The sequence below is a fragment of the Aythya ferina genome, assembly GCF_964211825.1.
Source record: "Aythya ferina genome assembly, chromosome: 11".
NCBI lineage: Eukaryota > Metazoa > Chordata > Aves > Anseriformes > Anatidae > Aythya > Aythya ferina.
The window spans coordinates 21,957,215-21,975,976 of NC_140307.1; the positions used below are offsets into that span (position 1 = coordinate 21,957,215).

Consider the following 18,762-nt stretch of genomic DNA (forward strand, 5'->3'; position numbering starts at 1 on the left):
CAGCACCCCAACCAGTCGTGAGACACTTGTAGCTGGGGAAGGCATGATGCTTCCAGCAGCCAAAATGCAGGTGAGCTCACCCCAGAGGCAGAGATCCTCAGCAGCTCCACCAGGCTTGGAGGAAGAGAACAGACTGCTGCAAAAAGAAATCATCTAAGTAGACTTGGAAGGTGGGGGGAGGATAAAAATAAAGCATGCTAGCTCTTGAGTTTAGCAGCAAATATAGCTGGCCTCACCTTAGTGGAGCCAAGATATATTTCTGCTTAGCACTTTGCCACAGGAAACCTCAAGTCTATTGCAGGGTGGGGAACAATAACATCACACTAGTAGCACAAATTAGCAATAATTAAAATGAAGAAAAAACAAAAGGACTTCTATTACACACCAACATTAAACTCATAATGTTGAATATATAGCGTGCTATATCTGTATGAGCAGGGCAGCAAGCTTCTTTTTTGGCCTATGTCATCCTAGGAAGTTTCTTGAACTTTCCTAGCAATTGTCATTTATTTAAGTGATTTGTTATATTACAGAATATCAGTCAACCTGATTACTCAATAGTTTATTTAAATGTTACTGCTAACATTTTATTCCCTATGAGCTATATAGAAATATTTATATGTGGAGCACAAGAGCTGGATTATTATTTTCCAGGACTGGTGGTGCAAACATAAGAAACTCTTGAGATTTTGGTATGAGAATTCATAGTGATGAATGACACCTATGTGGCCATTCCTTCCTAATGTTCCATTCACCATTTAAAAGCATACAAATATATCATTTGATTGAAGGCTCCTCAGGCGGTGATTGCTTTCTACTCCTTGTTTATGTAATTAGGTTTGCATGGCCTTGGATCCCACTATGACAACCACAGGAACTACAAAGACGCCGTTTCACAAAAAGCTGAAACCTACAAAAGCACATGAACATGGTAGTCTTCTTTCTCTAGACAGGCAAATCATATGGATCCCTAGACCCTCCTGCTAAAAAGCATCAGGCCTTTTGTCAGAATTAGGGCCCACATGGTCTGGCATATTCTTTCTTGGCAGAGTCCCCCCACGCAGGGTGCCTGTACTTGGCAGTACAGAGCAGAACCATGAAATCCCCTCTTCAAGAAAGGGAGCAGTATTTTTCTTCATTGTAGAGAAAGTTGATGGTGAAACATGAAATTGGGCAGAACACAGTTTGTTTCTACCAGGTGGGTGAGAGCTAAGAAGCAGGCATTGCCCCACTTCTGGCAGAATGAGCCCTGGAGGCAGCAGAACCTTAAGAGAACTGAGAAATGCCAGCTTAGGTCTTTAGGAAAGAAGGATTTGCCAAGTCCTGAAAGCAGAAGAAACCAAGTAGTATTTCCCTCAGATGACTTCTAGGATGTCTTAAACAAGCCCCACACTGGGTGGCCACTCTGAATGCCATACCTAATCCAGGAGAGACCAGGCAGGTCAAACTCTGCAGCTTTCTAGGTCAGACTCAAGTAGGTGCCTACACTTAGAATCACCCAGGAGGAAAAGCAGCTTGTGCTTGGCTTTTTAGTTTGTTTAGAAAGCCTTGGTTTCTTTAGCATGCACTGGAGAATCTAAAAATTTTGGAGTTTAGAAACAGCAAAATAGAACAAATACCTTCAGAGGTAGCAGTTGTTTTGCTGGAATTGAGTAAGCACGAACACTTTAACAGAACTGATGAAATGTTATTCTACTTCCTAACCAGATACAGAGGCAGCAGCTCTGACCTAACACTAACAAGTCCTCCACTAAACCATATCACTAAGTTCAACATCTAAACGTCTTTTACAGACCCCCAGGGATGGTGACTCCACCACTTCCCTGGGCAGCCCATTCCAATGCCTCACAACCCTCTCAGTAAAGAAGTTCTTCCTAATATCCAACCTAAAACTCCCCTGGCACAACTTAAGCCCATTCCCCTGTCACCAGGCACGTGGGAGAACAGACCAACCCCCACCTCTCTACAGCCTCCTTTAAGGTAAAGAGCGATAAGGTCGCCCCTGAGCCTCCTTTTCTCCAGGCTGAACAAGCCCAGCTCCCTCAGCCGCTCCTCGTAGGACTTGTTCTCCAGACCCCTCACCAGCTTCGTCGCCCTTCTCTGGACTCGCTCAAGCACCTCGATGTCCTTCTTGTAGCAAGGGGCCCAAAACTGAACACAGTACTCGAGGTGCAGCCTCACCAGTGCGAATTACAGAGGGACAATCACTTTCCTAGCCCTGCTGGCCACACTACTTCTTATACAAGCCAGGATGCTGTTGGCCTTCTTGGCCACCTGAGCACACTGCTGGCTCATATTCAGCCGACTATCAACCAATACTCCCAGGTCCTTCTCCGCCTGGCAGCTTTCCAACCAGCTACTGCTGTTAAACTGTTATTAGAGTCTCCCTGATGAGAGAAGAAGCATCCCTGTTACCGGGATGTTCCTCTTGGCATGATGTTTTACAACATATAGACAATGAACAAATTAAAAGCATGAAAACAGATTGCATTTATCCTCTAAAGGAGTTCTGACTGTAAGATACTATTTATGTTACTTGGGCCAGTTACATAGCTGTGACAGTATCAATACCATGCTTATCACTTCAGTTTAAAGCCATAACAAGAAAACCATCATTTGTAGTCTAGTTTCTCCTCCCACTTTTTCCAGTACAGACTCAGGATTTTTCCTTCATTAGAATAAGAAAAGACACTAGCTTTTGGTAGATATTATTCATGCAGATTTTGAACCAAGGAGGAACAGAAACAACATAAATCCACCTTTCTGAGCTTTGTATCCTTCCACAGAAAATAATCTTTGGCTCTTCTTATTGTTAGATTTGGCTTTATTTTCATTTGGGTGTACTAAGGTTTTCATGGTGTAACAATTCACATCCTTTACATTAAAGAAAAGGCTGGATAAAATTGGTCCTTCTTTATAACAGGATTTCAGAGAACAATTAGGATAATTTAGCAGGTGGTGTAGTTCATGTGGATAGATACGTAACAGCATACATTTCTACACACGCCCCACAAGCCATCTCCTGTTCCATTTCAGTGCTTTGTGCATCTTGACTGGGCACCTGACCCATGCTGTGGGTGAGCAGCACAGAACAGATCACCTAGAGGACACATTTAAGTCCAGATCAGACTTCATCTAAAAGGAGAACAGGATTATAGATCACATCTGAGGCACACAGCACTGTGGGCTTTCTTCCTACCAGTAAGTCCCCAGTCATTTGCACAAAGACTTGTAAGAGATGGAGAGTGTGATGAATCCCAGCTGCATTGCGTTTACCAGTATTAATTTTTCCTTCAGGCAGAAGTTTTCCATCCAGAATCTGGGTTGGCCATCTCCCCAGCAGCTAGTCTTCTCTAGAGACAGTTTAAAAAGAAAAAAGTAAAGGATTCCACAAAGCCTAATATTCTGTAACAGTAAAAATACTTTTAAATAAAAAGAAAAATGACCAGGCAAACAGTAGAGTATTGTTTTAAGCACTAAGTGAATGGAGAAACTTCTAGTTCTGTTGTCCTTTTGGGAAAGAGAGTAAACAGTCATAGCAGCTTCTCTTTAAGCATTCATGTCTTTTGACTTTTCAATTTCAGCCCTGCTGTTGTTAAGAAATAATTTTCTAAAAGTTTCAGTCTAAAAACAAGACATTGATTTATCCCTGAGCTGACAGTATTGAAAGATTCAGTTTAGATCTTACTTTTAAAGGTATGCATAGTGCCCATGTTTGTGTGTGGGCAGCTATTTCAGTATAATGTGCTTAATCTGGTCTCAACTGAAGGAAAAAAATGAACTAAAAGGAAAAGGAATTTACTCATAGGCTTCTCAGCCAGGATAAGCAGGACTTTTTTTTTTTTTTTTTTTTTAAATTGCAACACTGTTGGCTCATTTGTCACTATACCACTGAACTGTCTCATTAAAGATGAACTTTATGCTATCAATCCTGAGTAACGTAATGACGTAGCAAGCAGGTTTTGTTTCAGCACAGGGTAGACTTCTAAGTGAATCTTCAAACTTTCAGTACAGGGAAAAAAACACTTAAAATGAGTTAAAAGAAAGCAGACTGGGCACCAGTCAAGCACTGATATTATCAGTTCTTACTCAGAGAGGGAGGATGCCCTCAGGTCTCAGGGACTTGCAAAAGCAACATTCCCATCTGGTATTGCACCTTTGTTACGAAGCTCCAGCACAGAACATCAGCTAATTGCTGCTGAGCAAAATAAAACTTTCTGCTTCAAATAGCAATGAAATTTCTCCCTGCAGTTTACAAGGGCAGAGCATGGGCTGATGTCTTGTAGCCTATTATGGAAAAGGTAGTACAAGGGTTTAAAGCATAGGTTAGAGTAACCAAGGCAAAGCACCCCATCCTGCAGGCACTGAGAGGGAAAGTCGGCAAAAACCAAGAGGGGTTCTGCAGCCAGGAGGGTCACTACAACAGCAAGCAGCCGATTATCTTGGAGCACTTGTTCACCCTGAAAAAAAATCATGTAGTTACAATAACTCAATAACTTCTCCAGCTTTTTTTTTTTTTTTTTTTAAGAAGTCCTTTTCTCTCCCTGAATATTCCCAGACTAGGAATTAAGATTTTTGACTACACTTATTAATACATTAAGCGTCTTTGCAAACCTAGGCCTTCACATTCTTGGAAGGAAAAGATTTTATAAATACACAGACATAGGCAGCACCCACATACCTTATGAGACATACAAAATACTATCACTAAGCGTGACTCAAGATATAGGTTCAAAAGAATATTTCTTTCTTAATTGACTTACACACCTGCTGAGTCTCTTCCAACAAAGCTATTTATTTTCTTAAATAAAAAGCCACAAGAAAGACTTGACTTCAAGCTCCTTCATACCCCTAGCAAGCCTTAACACTTGCAGCAGATTTAGTATCCTTTGTTTTCTTTAATGATAGGTCTCATCATGAGATGTCTGTTCCAGCTGTATGACTCAACAATTCTAAATACATTATGATCAGCCTGGAGTGTCCACTCCTATCTTAGGAAAGTTGCCTGATATCTTCCCCTCATTTGACTTTTAGTTTAAGCTGAGTTTGGAAGCATGTCTGGAGTTAATTGTGGAAAAAAAAACATCAACAGTTTAATTGGTGTTTTATTTAGAGAGCCACAGTATTTTCTCCCCAGATATACCACATCTATGCCATTATCTAATTTCCCTCTTGTCCATCACCTTCCTAATTCAAAACCTAGTTATCAAGCAAACAGTTATGAAGGAAGTAAAACAACAGCATATGGTGTTCACAAATATGTCTTCCTCATTCTCCAGATATGCTGATGCCATTCACAAAAATCAACCCCAAGCTGAAGCAGCCTTTCCCCTGCTGCTTCCCTTGGCCTCTTCCCATTTATGCACGCACCAATGTTCAGTGTTCCTCCTGCCCATCTGGGGTTTGCACTGTGTCAAAGTCCTCAAAACATTTCAAGCAAACAGGACTGCACACATATCTTCAGTTTAAAAATAGGAAAATACATTTTGCCTTCTATCGCTGCCCTTATGTGGGACAAGGTGGGCTATTTTGGATGTCTCTGAGCAGCATGATGGAGGACGGTGACGAGAACCATATGCTGTGCAGAGCAGCTGCTTCAGTTCCACAGGGACATGGTGCCATCAACGCACCCTCACCTCTACCTGGGGAGCCTGCTTGGTCAGCAGCTGCTTGGCACCTTCTGCAGTCACAGCCTATTGAGTTTTAATCAGTTATTCACCTTGACCTTGTTCAGACATACATTTTCCCCCATTTTCATGCAGCCTCATACCACACTATAGAGCAATGCCATCTTTGAGTTTCACAGCATCCTTGGACCAGCCGTCCTTGGGGTCCTGATTGCTTGCTTTCTCACGGAATTCTGTGCATCCCTAGAGCGTAGATGTAGTTATTTTTCATGCCATTCTTAATATATCAGAGTCAAAAATAGAATTACTCCATGTAAAAGGCAAGGGGGTTGTATCTCTGGAGAAGGAGCAGTTACTGCAACAAGAAACAGCTTCAAGCACAAAAATAAACCCACAGTTTTCTTCCTGAGCACATGAGAAGTGGGGGAAAGAAAAATCAGTGAAACAGAAACCAATAGCCTGTTGAATCACACATACTGCATGGAGGCCTCATTTAATATTTAGAGATGATATTGCCAAGCCTTGCTCTCCTAACATATTACTATATTCCTACTGAGAATCAGTGGCTCCCATGTGATAAAGAGACTGCTGGGGAAGGAATAAAAATCATCTGAGCTACAGATGCTCTGCAAAGCCTACATGTCCTGTTAGCGAGGAGTTACGAGCATGGTAATGACTGAATGCAAACACCACAGGATCCCAAATAACTCCATAGCCCTCATCTTCTCTCGCACTACCAGTGGAGGATATTAATGAACATGCAAGAAAGAACCTAAAGTCATTCATGAAATTGGGCTGAGTTCCCTTAAGACCCATTACAACCACCACAGCATTCAGACATCAGAGCAGGGTGTAGGTGCTCCCAGGCTCCAAATCCTCACCTACACCAGGAAAGCAGCCAGAGATTGAATCAGGAGGTTTGTTTCTGGGCCTCTGCAAGCAACTGCTCAAAGCACAGACCCAAAAGGCATAAAGCACCTGCCACACTGCTCAACACTGTCAGTCCTGGGGCCATTTCTTCTTTCCTCCTCTTGGAGGTGCAGGCTGTTTGTTTTGAAGAGGCGAGTTGTACCTGCACTCCAGCAGCAAGAATGACTGCGTATTGAACACAGAAAGCCTCGACAGCTTTAGGTGAGGTGATTCTGGTTCCTGCATCTCCCATGCTTGGATGATGCAGGGAGGTTTTCTATTTTTCAGTGCTTGCAATTTTAATTTTCCAAGTTTTTGCACAACATGGAATCTGCCAGCCTGGAAACTGATCATGAAGTAGCACTGCAAGCATGTTCTGCCAGTCATATACAAGTAGTTGCCACAATAGTTGCATATATGTAAACACAGAGTAGTTACAGATCTTGAAAGCTTTATCATGGATTATAAGAGTCTCGGTGGCAAATAGTACCTTCACAAGAAGATCTTTTCTAGGTAATCATTACATGTGTAGAAGGATATGACCAACATATTTTTCCACACAAGTCTGACATGTTTTTTTCCCCTTAACAAGAAAATTGTCTTACTACTGTTCCTTATAAATAAGATGTTCTCCCAAAGAACATGTCCTGTCTAAGCAGGAAACAGTTTCTTAGCACGTAAGAAGGAACTTACTACTGTCCTGTTATGAAAGTCACATGTACTAACATTAAAACAAACTTAATTTTCTATAGCAATAATTACTTGTGTAATTAGACTTTTAAAAAATAAGGTAGTTTTGTGATTAACAAAAAGTACATCATCTTTAAAAAGAAGAGGGCGTAGGAATCACAGGAAATGTGATTAATTGTGGGGAAGATGCAATTAAGCACAAAATATTTCAGAGACTGTAGTAAAAACGCTGAGTTGATGCACAGGATTTGCTGGATATTAAAAAAATCACAATTTGAAGGTGAAAAAAATCCCCAGTAATTCTAGATGCCCTCTACTGCTTGCACAGAGCTCTCTGCTGCTTTCCAAGCTATCCATATCTACTGAGGAACCTGCTCTTGCATTGTGGATATATCAGCATGTTTCTCTTCTCTAAAAGGTTTTCGGCTGAAGTTACCATTTAAAGAAAAACATTGCCATTATAACCATAAATTATTTCCATCTCAAAATATAAGAATAGGATCAATGGCAATTGATGATTGCCAGTCCTCCTGCACAGCCAGACCTGAGCTACTCACATGCAGGGCTGGGGTTTCCCAGTAAGAGCAGTTTCCCCCTGCAGTCTCATTCCCTAAAGCTCAGCCCCAGCAAAGTCTTGGTTTGTTATGGCTCCATCTGCTGCAAATATCCCCCTTATCGAAGCTTGCTGTCAGTGTGTGTTTTGTCTTGCAGCATCAACCAGAGTTAAACTTTGTCGAGTATGGATGTTCAGTCTGTTTGATGTATTTTACACTTGCTATCAACGTGAGTAACATCGAAAGTCTTTAAACCTGTTTATAAAATACGATTAATTCATCAAAAACTTGCAGTTGTATAGCAAAGCTTAAACACCAGTATTTTATTAGCACTTGTGGCAGTAAGACTTACTCATCTCTGCAATACCTATGCATTTCCAGATAAGAAAAAGCTTGTTCATAGTCTGTGTGCAGCACCCTGAGGCTCACACAAGGCCTCTGCATTGCTTACACTTCCCAAAAGTCAGCCAGACATTTGCTGCCTTGGCACAGCGTCCCTGTGTGTCACCAAACAGGAAGTGCAAAGCTTAAACCAAGTGTTTGAAAATCAGTCCTCAAAGATACCAACACTGCAATTAGACATTAGCAGCCTGCTTTAGATCTTGGTTCTGATATGCTATCAGATTAGTAAAATTAAGGGTTTGGCAGCCATTCTCAGAGCTGTGACTTGGCTGCCCACATGCCTTGCTTGTCCTCTGCAGCCTGCCCCCCGAGACACCCCTGCAGCAGCATGGTCACTGCAGCATCCCTCCACCTGCGACATGGCACATGAGGATGGCCCTCACTGAGCCCTTTTAGTCAGGGATTGGCTCCTGCCTCACAAGCTATCAGGACATGACTGGGGCGAAACACCTGATTTGTCTGGAGATGAAGCAGTCACAGCACCACACCAGCTGTCACATAGCCCGGGCAGCTCCTGAAGGCCGCCACACCAAGGCCCAGTTCCAGCAATGGGACAACACTGTTATCCAGACTCCCTTTGCCAGCTCCTGCCTTTAGACAGAGCAGCACAGACTGATTCGCATCCAGCTTCTGGGGGGCAGCAGGAAAAGCACTTGGCCAGCCCCAGCGGATCAGGTGGAGGCAACAACTAAGCTGCTTCTCCCTGGCTGCAGCCCAGAGGCCAGGCAGAGGCACTGGCAGCAGCTCAGCTGCTCCATCTGCACGGCTTTTCATTGCTGAAAATGCTCCTCAGCTCCTCTGCCAGGCACTGGAAGGCTCACTCCATTATGCACCAACATTATATTAGTAAAGTATTTCAGCAGCTGGCTTGTGTTTTGAAAATAAGATTATCACTAGGCATCTCCAGTTCCGAGGTCACTAAAAAGTGGTTTTTTTTGGGGGGGAGTGATTGCTGCTTGCATGAAGCACTGAGAGCAGTGTTCTTTCCCCCACTCCACCTTCCATTCAGTCACGTTCCCTCTGTTTGGGGCTGTTGCTGCCATTTCAGCCTGACTTCAGAATTTTGGATACTGGTATTTGGCCCCAGGGCTGTGTAATTATCACTCCTGAACCTCCCATTCCCCTGCAGAATGGAGCAGCCCTCTTACACTCATGGTAACCATTTAGAAGTGCTAACAGTTTGAGCACGCCAGGCTCCCTGTGCTTACACATGTTTAAATTGGCCCTCCCTGAAGGCCGATATATTCCATCTGGTCTATTGGATTTCTTGGCTTAAAGTTACTGGAAACACTGAATGTTTCTTCTGCAGTGATCCCATAGCTGTCCAAGAGCAATACGCACGCTTACAGCCAGCAAGCTGTACTAAAACACTGTGGGAGAAGTACTTCTACGCTTCTTTCCCTGCCTGGTCTTAGAGCTATTTTGAAATCCCAAGTTCCACCATTTGCTTTTTCTAACCTATCTTATGGCACAAGTGATACGTGAAGGGTAAGTACAATGCGCAAGTTTTCTGCTTCCTACTTCTCAATGTTTTATCTGATGGTTGCACACTGAGCAATAAGAGGTTTCTGTTATTTATTTTACATATTCTTATTTCTAAAATAGCACTTGCTTGTTCTTGTGCTTATAATTTTACTTAACAGGTTAATAAAACTTCATTTATTTTCCACAAGTGTTATTTATGCTCTATAAACTATTTATGTCAAGAAAGAGACATTACAGGCAACCAGGCTATACTTAAGCAAGCTCTCAGCAACAGCAGCAACATTTGATCAGCCATGTAGTTATCCACTGCTCATTTAACTCCCTGTAGGAGTGGTATAGAATCACCTAGGTTGGGAAAGCCTTTAAGATAATAACGTCCAGCCATCACCCTGACCTACAAGTCCCATCATTAAGCCACATCCCTCAGTGCCACAACTCATGATACAGCCCATACAGTGCCATGGCTTACAATAATATCACTGCCTCCTTCATTCTCATAAGCACCTGCACTCCCCAGGCTCTGGGGCAGGTGTAGCACGATCTTAAGACACACAGATGCATTCAAACTGTGCCACATGAATCACTGAGATCATGAACACAGCACATCCCTTTTGTGCACAGTTGTGCCCATTCCCACAGCAGTTTCCATAACACAATCTCTCTTACAGGAGCAGACTTGGAGGGTATATCCGTCCTTTGGCTTAGTCCATCTCCCCAAGGCCCAAGCACTGCTAGCAGCTGGATGGATGCCCACATTTCCAGTAGCTTTGCTGACTCCTTGAAGCCTGCTTCTTGCTGCAGATACTGCATTGCATTTGAAAACTGAGGATTCAGGAACATTAAAAATAATTCAGCCTCTTCATCATCTTTGTTTTCTTATGTACAGTATGCCTCTTGTTCAGTTCAAGGGGCAGCTCTTTGCTAACTTAGAGGACAGCTGAAGCACAGAGGCAGGGACCTTTCTTGACCCTCTTCTTCCCCCAGCCCCTCAATGCCCTCAGCCCCCCTCACCTCTGTGGGACACATGCAGGCTCACCAGGTGCCCCACAAACATGCACTTCAATATGGATCCAAAAGCACAGCACCCCACCAGCTGCCACAGGCTGGTAGTGTAACTCATCACAGCATTATTCTCCCAGTTTCAATGGGCGATAACACACACAGCTGCAAGCGTCATTTGGCTTTAGCTGAGGCAGTCAGTGGCTGAGCTGATTGATGAACTGGCACAAGCTGCAGCAGGCACCGTAGTAACAACTCCCAGTGTCAGACAAGCAAACTTAACTCCACAGGTGGGACAAAACCAGATAAATTGCTTCTTATCTCCTTATCTTCAAAGCAAGCCTGTTAATACACTTAGCAGAAAATCTGTGGTTGGCAAACTCTACCAAATCTGAAGATCAGCTCCTTCCCTGCAGATTTTTACCTGTGAACAAGCGCTCCCTCCAGAGCTCACAGCAATGCATTTTTCAGCCTTTTGCCAGGGAGAAAATAGCCTGGCTGCAAGACTTTTTTAAGGCTTTGGCTAAAGGAGCTAAGTGAGAGTGAAATGGATTCATCTGCTCAGGGTAGTTGTTTCCACATCCACGTCATTGCTTCCAGAAAGTCAGCCACACTCTCTCCCATGCTTGTACTGTTTCTGCTGTCATGTATATACTGGGTGAATGGCTATTTACATGAAAATACAGTTGCTGAGCATTTAGTTCTAACCATTTGTACTTGGCACAGCCATCATTTTGAGAATATTACAGGTGCTCTTGCCTTTTAATCTCAAAAACTCTGAAAACACTTATAAAACTCAGATATCCCCTCTGTAGAGTCACTGAACTCTTCCCACACTTCTGCTATTAGGCAAGCCTGTTATTAGGCAAGCCTGTCATTAAGGTTAGTGGATGGGAGGTGTCCTTGTCCCGCTCGGCGTTGCGTGCAGGAGCTGGTTGCGGCCAGTCGAGTTGAGCACGGTGCTGACTGTGTGCGCCAGGCCCTCTGACACCCCAGCTGCTTCAGCCTGGCACCAGCCAGGGTTTGTTGTCACCGCTGTGGAAATACGGGTCTGGGGAGCTGCATTTTCTGAAGGGTGGGAGATTGCTGTGGGATTGATCCCTTGATCCCTTCATATGGGCTTTTGGAATAGCTTTTATCATAGACGACACTTCAGATGGTTTAGAGAGGAGTGCAAATCTGGAAGCAAAACCCATCACTGCTTTAGTGAAAACTCAGGTGCCAGGATTTCTGTAACGGAGGCTAACCACTACCCAGTGAAGTGGCATGCTCAGAGGCTGCATTTTCTTCTTCAGATTTGGTGTACTGTTCCTGAAAGTTAATGGCATCTATAATGCTGTTGGTGATCTGTTTTGCTACAAAGCAGAAAACAAGTGCTGCCTGTGGGAGGTGATGACGTTTAAAGGGAAATGTGCTGCAGGAAGAAATGTCTTCCACTGTAAACGTGCAGTCCACACAGAAGCTAGACCTTAATGGTGTGGCTAACCGCCTGTGGGCTTTGGGAGCCCACTGGTGGCCAGGCCACTGCTGCTCCCTCTCCCCTCATGGACACCCTGGTGTCCATGTGTGGGGCTGGGTGCATGTGTGGGGCCTGGCCAGGCCCCCAGGCCTCGCTTTACCTCACGCCATGGCCCAGCAGCGCGTATGCACAACTCCTGCTGCAAGGTCCGAGCATAGAGGGACCCAGCCAGGTTGGCAACTGGGGAATATGACACAGCGGCTGAATTGGCATGAATACCAGTCAAATTAATATTCTAAAAGCTTACTGCAGTTATTTGCAGGTTCTGATCAAAACAGATACTGAACAACCGCATCCACTTGATTAATAGCAAACGCTTGCTACAGAAACAGACACTAATGCTAACCTTCCATTTTACTGTGTTTAATGCACATAATTATTCATCACAGATACTATTTATATACCCCTGTACTGCAAAGTGAAAGAAAGCTTTTGTCTTGGTTTTTATCATTTTTAGATTAAATCCAAGTTTTTCTATTTCCTCCAGTCAGCAGATCAGGCCCACAGTTTTGTCTCCAAAGGACAGGCAATTCTTTTAAATATGTTGAATTATTTTTTCCAGGTGGTGGTTCAGCTGAAATTAAATGCTACTCTTTTCTGTTGCTCAGTGGTACAGATGTAGCACACGGGGAAAGATGACAACTTTAACGTGATGACAACTTTTAACTAGCAAATGCGGATAACAGTTTTTAAACAGAGGACTTTAAATTCTTGGTGCTACTTACTGCTGCCTCATGTGACAATGTAGGAAGCACCAAGAGGGAAAGAAGGCTGGGGTGAGAGCACAGCAGCATGAGCAAAGGCCATATAGAGTACTGTGATACAAGCACACATTTAGAGTGCAATACCCCAGGCCCTACCACAACAGTGATGAATCCCTGTTGCACAACTGAACTGCAGCGTGGCTGCTGCAGCCACACGTTCATGCCCTGATGGCTGGAAGGAGCCTCAGCCAAAAACCCACTCAGGCTCCAAAATCAAATCAGCACAGGAAGATTTGATTTTTTTTTTTTTTTAATCTCTTAGTGGACCACTTCCCCAGCAGCTGGCAAAGGGCACAATTTCTCCATTCTCCTCACATCAGACCAAGCTCGCCCAGCTACACACACACTCATCACTGTTTTGGTACGATGACAAAATGCCCTTAGCTCCTACAGAGACTCCACTGCTGCAGTACTAAACTGGGTGGTTATTTCATATGAAATGTTTCTGTTTCCTTTAGTTTGGTCACATAGGATCAGTTAAAAAACGTTAAGATGAAAAGCAGAGGAAGGTCAAATTAAGCTCTACCAGTAGAGCTTCGTTGGATAAAGTTCATTAACAGTAGCCACATGCTCCAAAGGAACTATCCTATCCTAGAACTATTCTATTCTGAGTGGAACCTGCAAAGATAGGTAAGAGACAGAAAAATCCAAGATATTTACGTTTATTTGACAACTGTCCAGCAAATAGCTGAGGTATTTTCAACTGGCAGGAACTGCATGCACTGAAGCACCAACGTTTTGCAAAAATCACAGCCTAGAGTTTTGTAAATTGGTAACAAACTGGAACTGTGGCGATGAAAGCAAAAGAAATGCCCTACTCCGATTTACTAGCCTGTCTATGCCGCTGCTGCCTGACCAAGGAGCAACAGTGTCTCCTAGTGGCCAAAAGAATAATTCTTTCAGGTTCACGTACATGTTTGCCAGTATTGTGCTTTTTGCTTCTCCGTGATAGCTCAGTTACCTTCATAAACACATCCCAACGGATCTTTCTGCCAAGAAAGCTTTAACATTGAACTACGGAATAGAAAAAGCTTTGTTATTGAACCAGTGACTAGAAAAGAGGTGGCATAGGTATCCCCCACCACAACGTCCTATTCTTCACTTGTAAACAAAAATCCTCAGTGACAAGACTTGAAACATGGATGTCTGAAAGCCCATGGATATACTTGGGAATTCAGTGTTGCAAATGTTCCTGTTACTGCAAATCATGACCATATGTAATGATCAATTAAATAAGCACTACCTCAGTTATACACATGGGTACTACTTTTCCTACCTGTTTGTGAAAATGATTCACCAAATAAAATTAACATTTTCTCTTTTCTCTGCTATCCTGAAACAGGTCCTGATTGTTTCAGTTCCAAGAATCTTGCACTGCAAGCCCAGAAAAAGCTCCTGAGCAAAATGGCCACTAAAACCATGGCTAACATGCTAATTGATGACACAAGCAGTGAAATCTTTGATGAGCTGTACAAGGTAACAAAGGAACACACAAGAAACAAAAAGGAAGCCCATAAAATTATGAAAGACCTGATTAAAGTGGCAATAAAAATTGGGATCCTCTATCGAAATAATCAGTTCAACCAAGAGGAAATGGAAATCGTAGACAAGTTCAGGAAGAAGCTGAACCAAACTGCCATGACAATTGTCAGTTTCTATGAGGTAGAATACACTTTTGATAGGAATGTTCTTGCAGAACTTCTGAATGAGTGTAAAGACCTTGTGCATGAACTAGTAGATCGACACCTGACACCGAGATCCCATGGGCGTATCAACCACGTCTTCAATCATTTTGCAGATGTGGAATTTCTAACTGCCCTGTACAGTCTTGATGGGGATCGTCGGCCATACCTCAAAAAGATCTGCGATGGCATCAACAAACTACTTGATGAGAAGATCCTCTGAAAGTACGCTCAGAAACAAGAAACCAACCAAAAACTTCTGTCTAGAACTGGCCACCCTTCATGAGCCGTGGTGAGCATGCGAGCTTCCTTTGTACCGTTCTTGATACAGTCTCCAGCAGGAGCCTGAAGGTGCTCACTTGGCTCATGATGAAGTGGAACACCTAAATCAGAAAGCTATCAATGTTAATGTTTTGTTCCAGATAATTGAGTCTTTTCCAAGGAGTGGTGTGAACAAGGCTGCTGACGTATATTGTTCAGAAATAGATTGCTATACATCACGATCTTACTAGCTTTGTGGTCAAGGCTGAGCACATGAAAGAATGTAAGCTCCAATGCATGGCTATGTAAAAATAGGTGATGGAAAAAGAGCAATGCATGGAAATTACCCCTAGGCTGCCCTTGGTGTGTATGTTTTCCCACACTAACTGAAAAGTCTTAGAAGGTAAGGCTCTCATGGATTAAGCTCTCTCCTTTCTAAAGGATCAGGAATCATTGTGAGAATGCATCTCTGATTTCACATGGTATTTAAGTCTACTAGGGGATAAAAAGTAATACAAATTGAGTAGAAGTGGTACAAAATTTGAAGAGCTTTTCCATGAAACAATGTTCTCATTAGAGATTTTTGGTTTATACCTTCTAATAAGAGAAGATTTCACTTTAATTTTGAAAAGCAGCTCAGTGTTTCAAGCTTAAAGGTAATTAGAAAATTAGACAAAGTAGTACAACATTGGTTCTCCCTCTCTCAGATTTTGGGTATTTGGTAACATAGCTGAGGCTAAGGCTGAAGGTTATGCTGCTCTTTGTGCTCTTACTGTTTTGCCCAGCAGAGCAAAACACTCCGCAAAGATTTTGAAATTGCACTTGTGAAGAAATCAGTGGATCTATAAAGCAACATTAACATCTCATATCCTCAAAAGATAACATTCAGCCTAGGTAAAATGGTTTACCATATCCATGATGTGAATTTGTGCCTACAGTAAAATAGAGTTGTGACAAAAAAAGGAGCTCCATCTGCTATGCTTGCAGTGCCATCTTAGTGAAGAATATCCACAGCCCTCTTAGCTCCAGTGACTCTGGAAAGCTTCATAAACAAGCTTTTGTTTTGTTTTTAAATGAAATATACTGATGTCTTTAAACCAAAAACATTTTGAAGAGATACTAGTTTCTTGAAAGTTTTGTTGGGATAAAGGGAGAACCAGAGCAGAGCGGATACTCCAGCTTGCTGGATCTCGCAGCTCAGCTGATGGTGCTGCCTGTCCCTAAGTAGGGGGAGCATGGGCAGAAATCTCTCCTCTCTCCTCGCTTTCTGCGTCTTATCCCACAGATTCACCTCAGTCCTTTACTAGGACACAGAGAACGGACAATCCCATTACCTGGAGATATCATATTGCATATATTATAATGCAGAGACTTACGTACTTTAAAATTGACAAAATGCAAGAAGCCATTCCTCTCTAAAGAAAACATCCAAGGGTTATCACCCATTACTTCAAGATAACAAAAATTTATATTTTCCCATTTAAACTCTTAAATAATGTGGTGGTGGAGAAAACTTTTCAAATTTTTATTTTCATTCTTCTGTCTTTCCTCATCCCAGAAAAACTGTAGCTCATCTCTTGCAAAAACAACTTTAACCATTCTACTGACTTTCATACAGGTAAGAATACACATACCCAGATCACGTATTCACTACGGTTTGTACAAGAAGCGTTTTTTATCTGTTCCCAGGAGAATGCATTTTGGAGCACAGGAGGAACACTAAAAATGGCAGCACAAGACATTACCAGGGCAGTTTGTAATGATGTAATTTTCCCTCATGTTTCCTTCAACCATAAAAGTACATTTAGTAGCAATGAAGGTAAACTGTTCCTTTGCAGCACAGCACAGTAATAGCGTATGAACTTTTGGGATGGAAAGTCTATTAAGATTTGCCTTACAAGGTTGCAAGTTGAGACATTTGCAGAGCCATATTTACATGCACCATTAGCTGCATTCTTTCTCAGAGCATGTACTTGTCAACTGATGCTTTTGAATAGTAGTTATTGTATCCAACATTCCTGCCCCAGTGCACGTCAGATTCTGTGTATTTGTTTCTCTTGTGGCAAACAAATATAAGATGTTTTTTAAAGCCAGACAAAGAGATTATTCAATATTGAAGATATCCACAAGGAAAGAGATAACCTATATATGACTTCCTTTTTGTGCAAGTATCAATATCCAAAATCTGATATTTTAGGCCAGCTGAACATCTGTCATTTACAAATCTGAGTAGCCTTAATGAAATAAAATGTTTTTGAGCATTTCTCATATTTGCCTATCTGGTATATTCATTGTTTACTTTTCTACTAGTAGTTTGGTATGTAACGACATTGCTAATGGGCAATGTCCAGGTCACTTTAAGTATATGATGTATTATCATATTTGTGGATTAAAGATGTGTGATTACTGTCCTTTTTGCTTTTGATTTATTTTTCTACCATCCAATGTGAACTCAAATTAAACAATAAGATGAAGGAATGGATGTAATCTAACTTTTTCTACCTTCAACTGTTCAACCTAAAAGGTCTTTGAAGGGCAGGTCTTGTGAAAGTAGGCGGTAGGTATGCAGACAATTTACATGTTTAAAAGAAAACTAGAAACCCCCATTTCTGTTGCATTACATGCACATAACACAAACATGCATCAGCAACAAAGGAAAGCTGTTTTCCACCAAGTTCTTGAGCAGTTGACCTGAGGGCTGATGCTGGCTCCATGTATTCTGCGCTATGGTCAAGGGTTTTGGGTTCAGAACCCCCCCGCACAAATCCCAGGGAGGAAAGTGCACAAGCTTCTGCCTCCAGGGCCCTGACTGTCCCCAGGCACAGCCTGAGCATTCCCAAGATACTCTCACAGTCTGTGTCAAGGCCAGAGCAGTTTTAACACACCCTGATCTAGCTCTGTACCAAGCACCTTCTTGCAAGTTTTCCATTATTTATTTAGTTCCTGTTCAGCTGTGACTTCAGTTAGAAGACACATCCCTGGCACCTTTCAAATCCCTACCCTAAACAAGGTAGATACTGGAATTTACCAGAATGTTTTAACAGCAGCGAGCATATATTCCTCTGTCCTTATTCCCAGAAAAGGCAAACAGTTTTGGCTGAAAGAGCTGATTTGCAAACAACTCACATGGCAATTAGACCAGAAGCAATTAAAGAGTAGAACAAATAGAAATGCAAACTACCTTAAAAGGCAAGTTTAAGGCGACCTTAATAAGTGGTACTTCAAGTACCACTGCTGGTAAAACACTGTTCTCAGGTTAATTTTATTAATCATACCATGGCAGGACACAATATTCTCTGCTTCACCACTGTCAACTTTACTACAGATAAAAACATGAAAATTCAAGAAACTCTCAAGAGTAACCACTTCTGGCATCCTAATGAAATTCTACACATACCACAGAGCAGTACGTTGCACTGAACTAATCTCACTTGAGTTAGAAAAACATTCTCATAGGAAGGCATATAAAGTACTGACCCTGAAAAGAACCAAAAGGTAAAACACCATTACCTCTTATCACAGCAACAGGATTGCAAAAGCAAGTCTTAACTGGATGACTTCAGCAGATCCATTTTTACCTGCTACAATACAAGCAACACCAGAAAAAGACAATACAGATTCTTACCACATAGAAAAGATAATACAGCTTTTTATGCTGTTTTATGCTGGAGAAAAAAAATATTGGTATGAGATAACCATCTTCCCAATATTTAGAATCATCAGTCAGTGTCATTTCTGAGCTACTCACAAGTATAGAACCTCCAAACAGTGCTATGCGTTACATAAGTTTGTGCTCTTGGCTCCTTACGTGATGAGAAGGGGTTTGGAATACCCAACAGAAAGTACTGTGGAAGTGGGAGGGTTGATATA

The 18,762-nt window shown here is 42.3% G+C and overlaps 2 protein-coding genes across 2 annotated transcripts in view; one reads left to right on the forward strand and one right to left on the reverse strand.

The window, feature by feature from the left end:
* GLDN (gliomedin) overlaps positions 1-11,766 on the reverse strand; it is a 135,260-nt gene extending 123,494 nt beyond the window's left edge. Inside the window, exon 1 of the mRNA XM_084531674.1 lies at positions 10,679-11,766. Within this exon, the coding sequence (XP_084387800.1) occupies positions 10,679-10,787 (109 nt within the window). The 5' untranslated portion in view covers positions 10,788-11,766. The remainder of the gene's footprint in view (positions 1-10,678) is intronic.
* The window catches only part of TNFAIP8L3 (TNF alpha induced protein 8 like 3), a 45,907-nt gene extending 28,604 nt beyond the window's left edge, over positions 1-17,303 (forward strand). The window contains exon 2 of the mRNA XM_084531679.1: positions 14,292-17,303. Coding sequence (XP_084387805.1) covers positions 14,292-14,854 — 563 coding nt within the window. The 3' untranslated portion in view covers positions 14,855-17,303. The remainder of the gene's footprint in view (positions 1-14,291) is intronic.
* Positions 17,304-18,762: the final 1,459 nt, after the last annotated feature.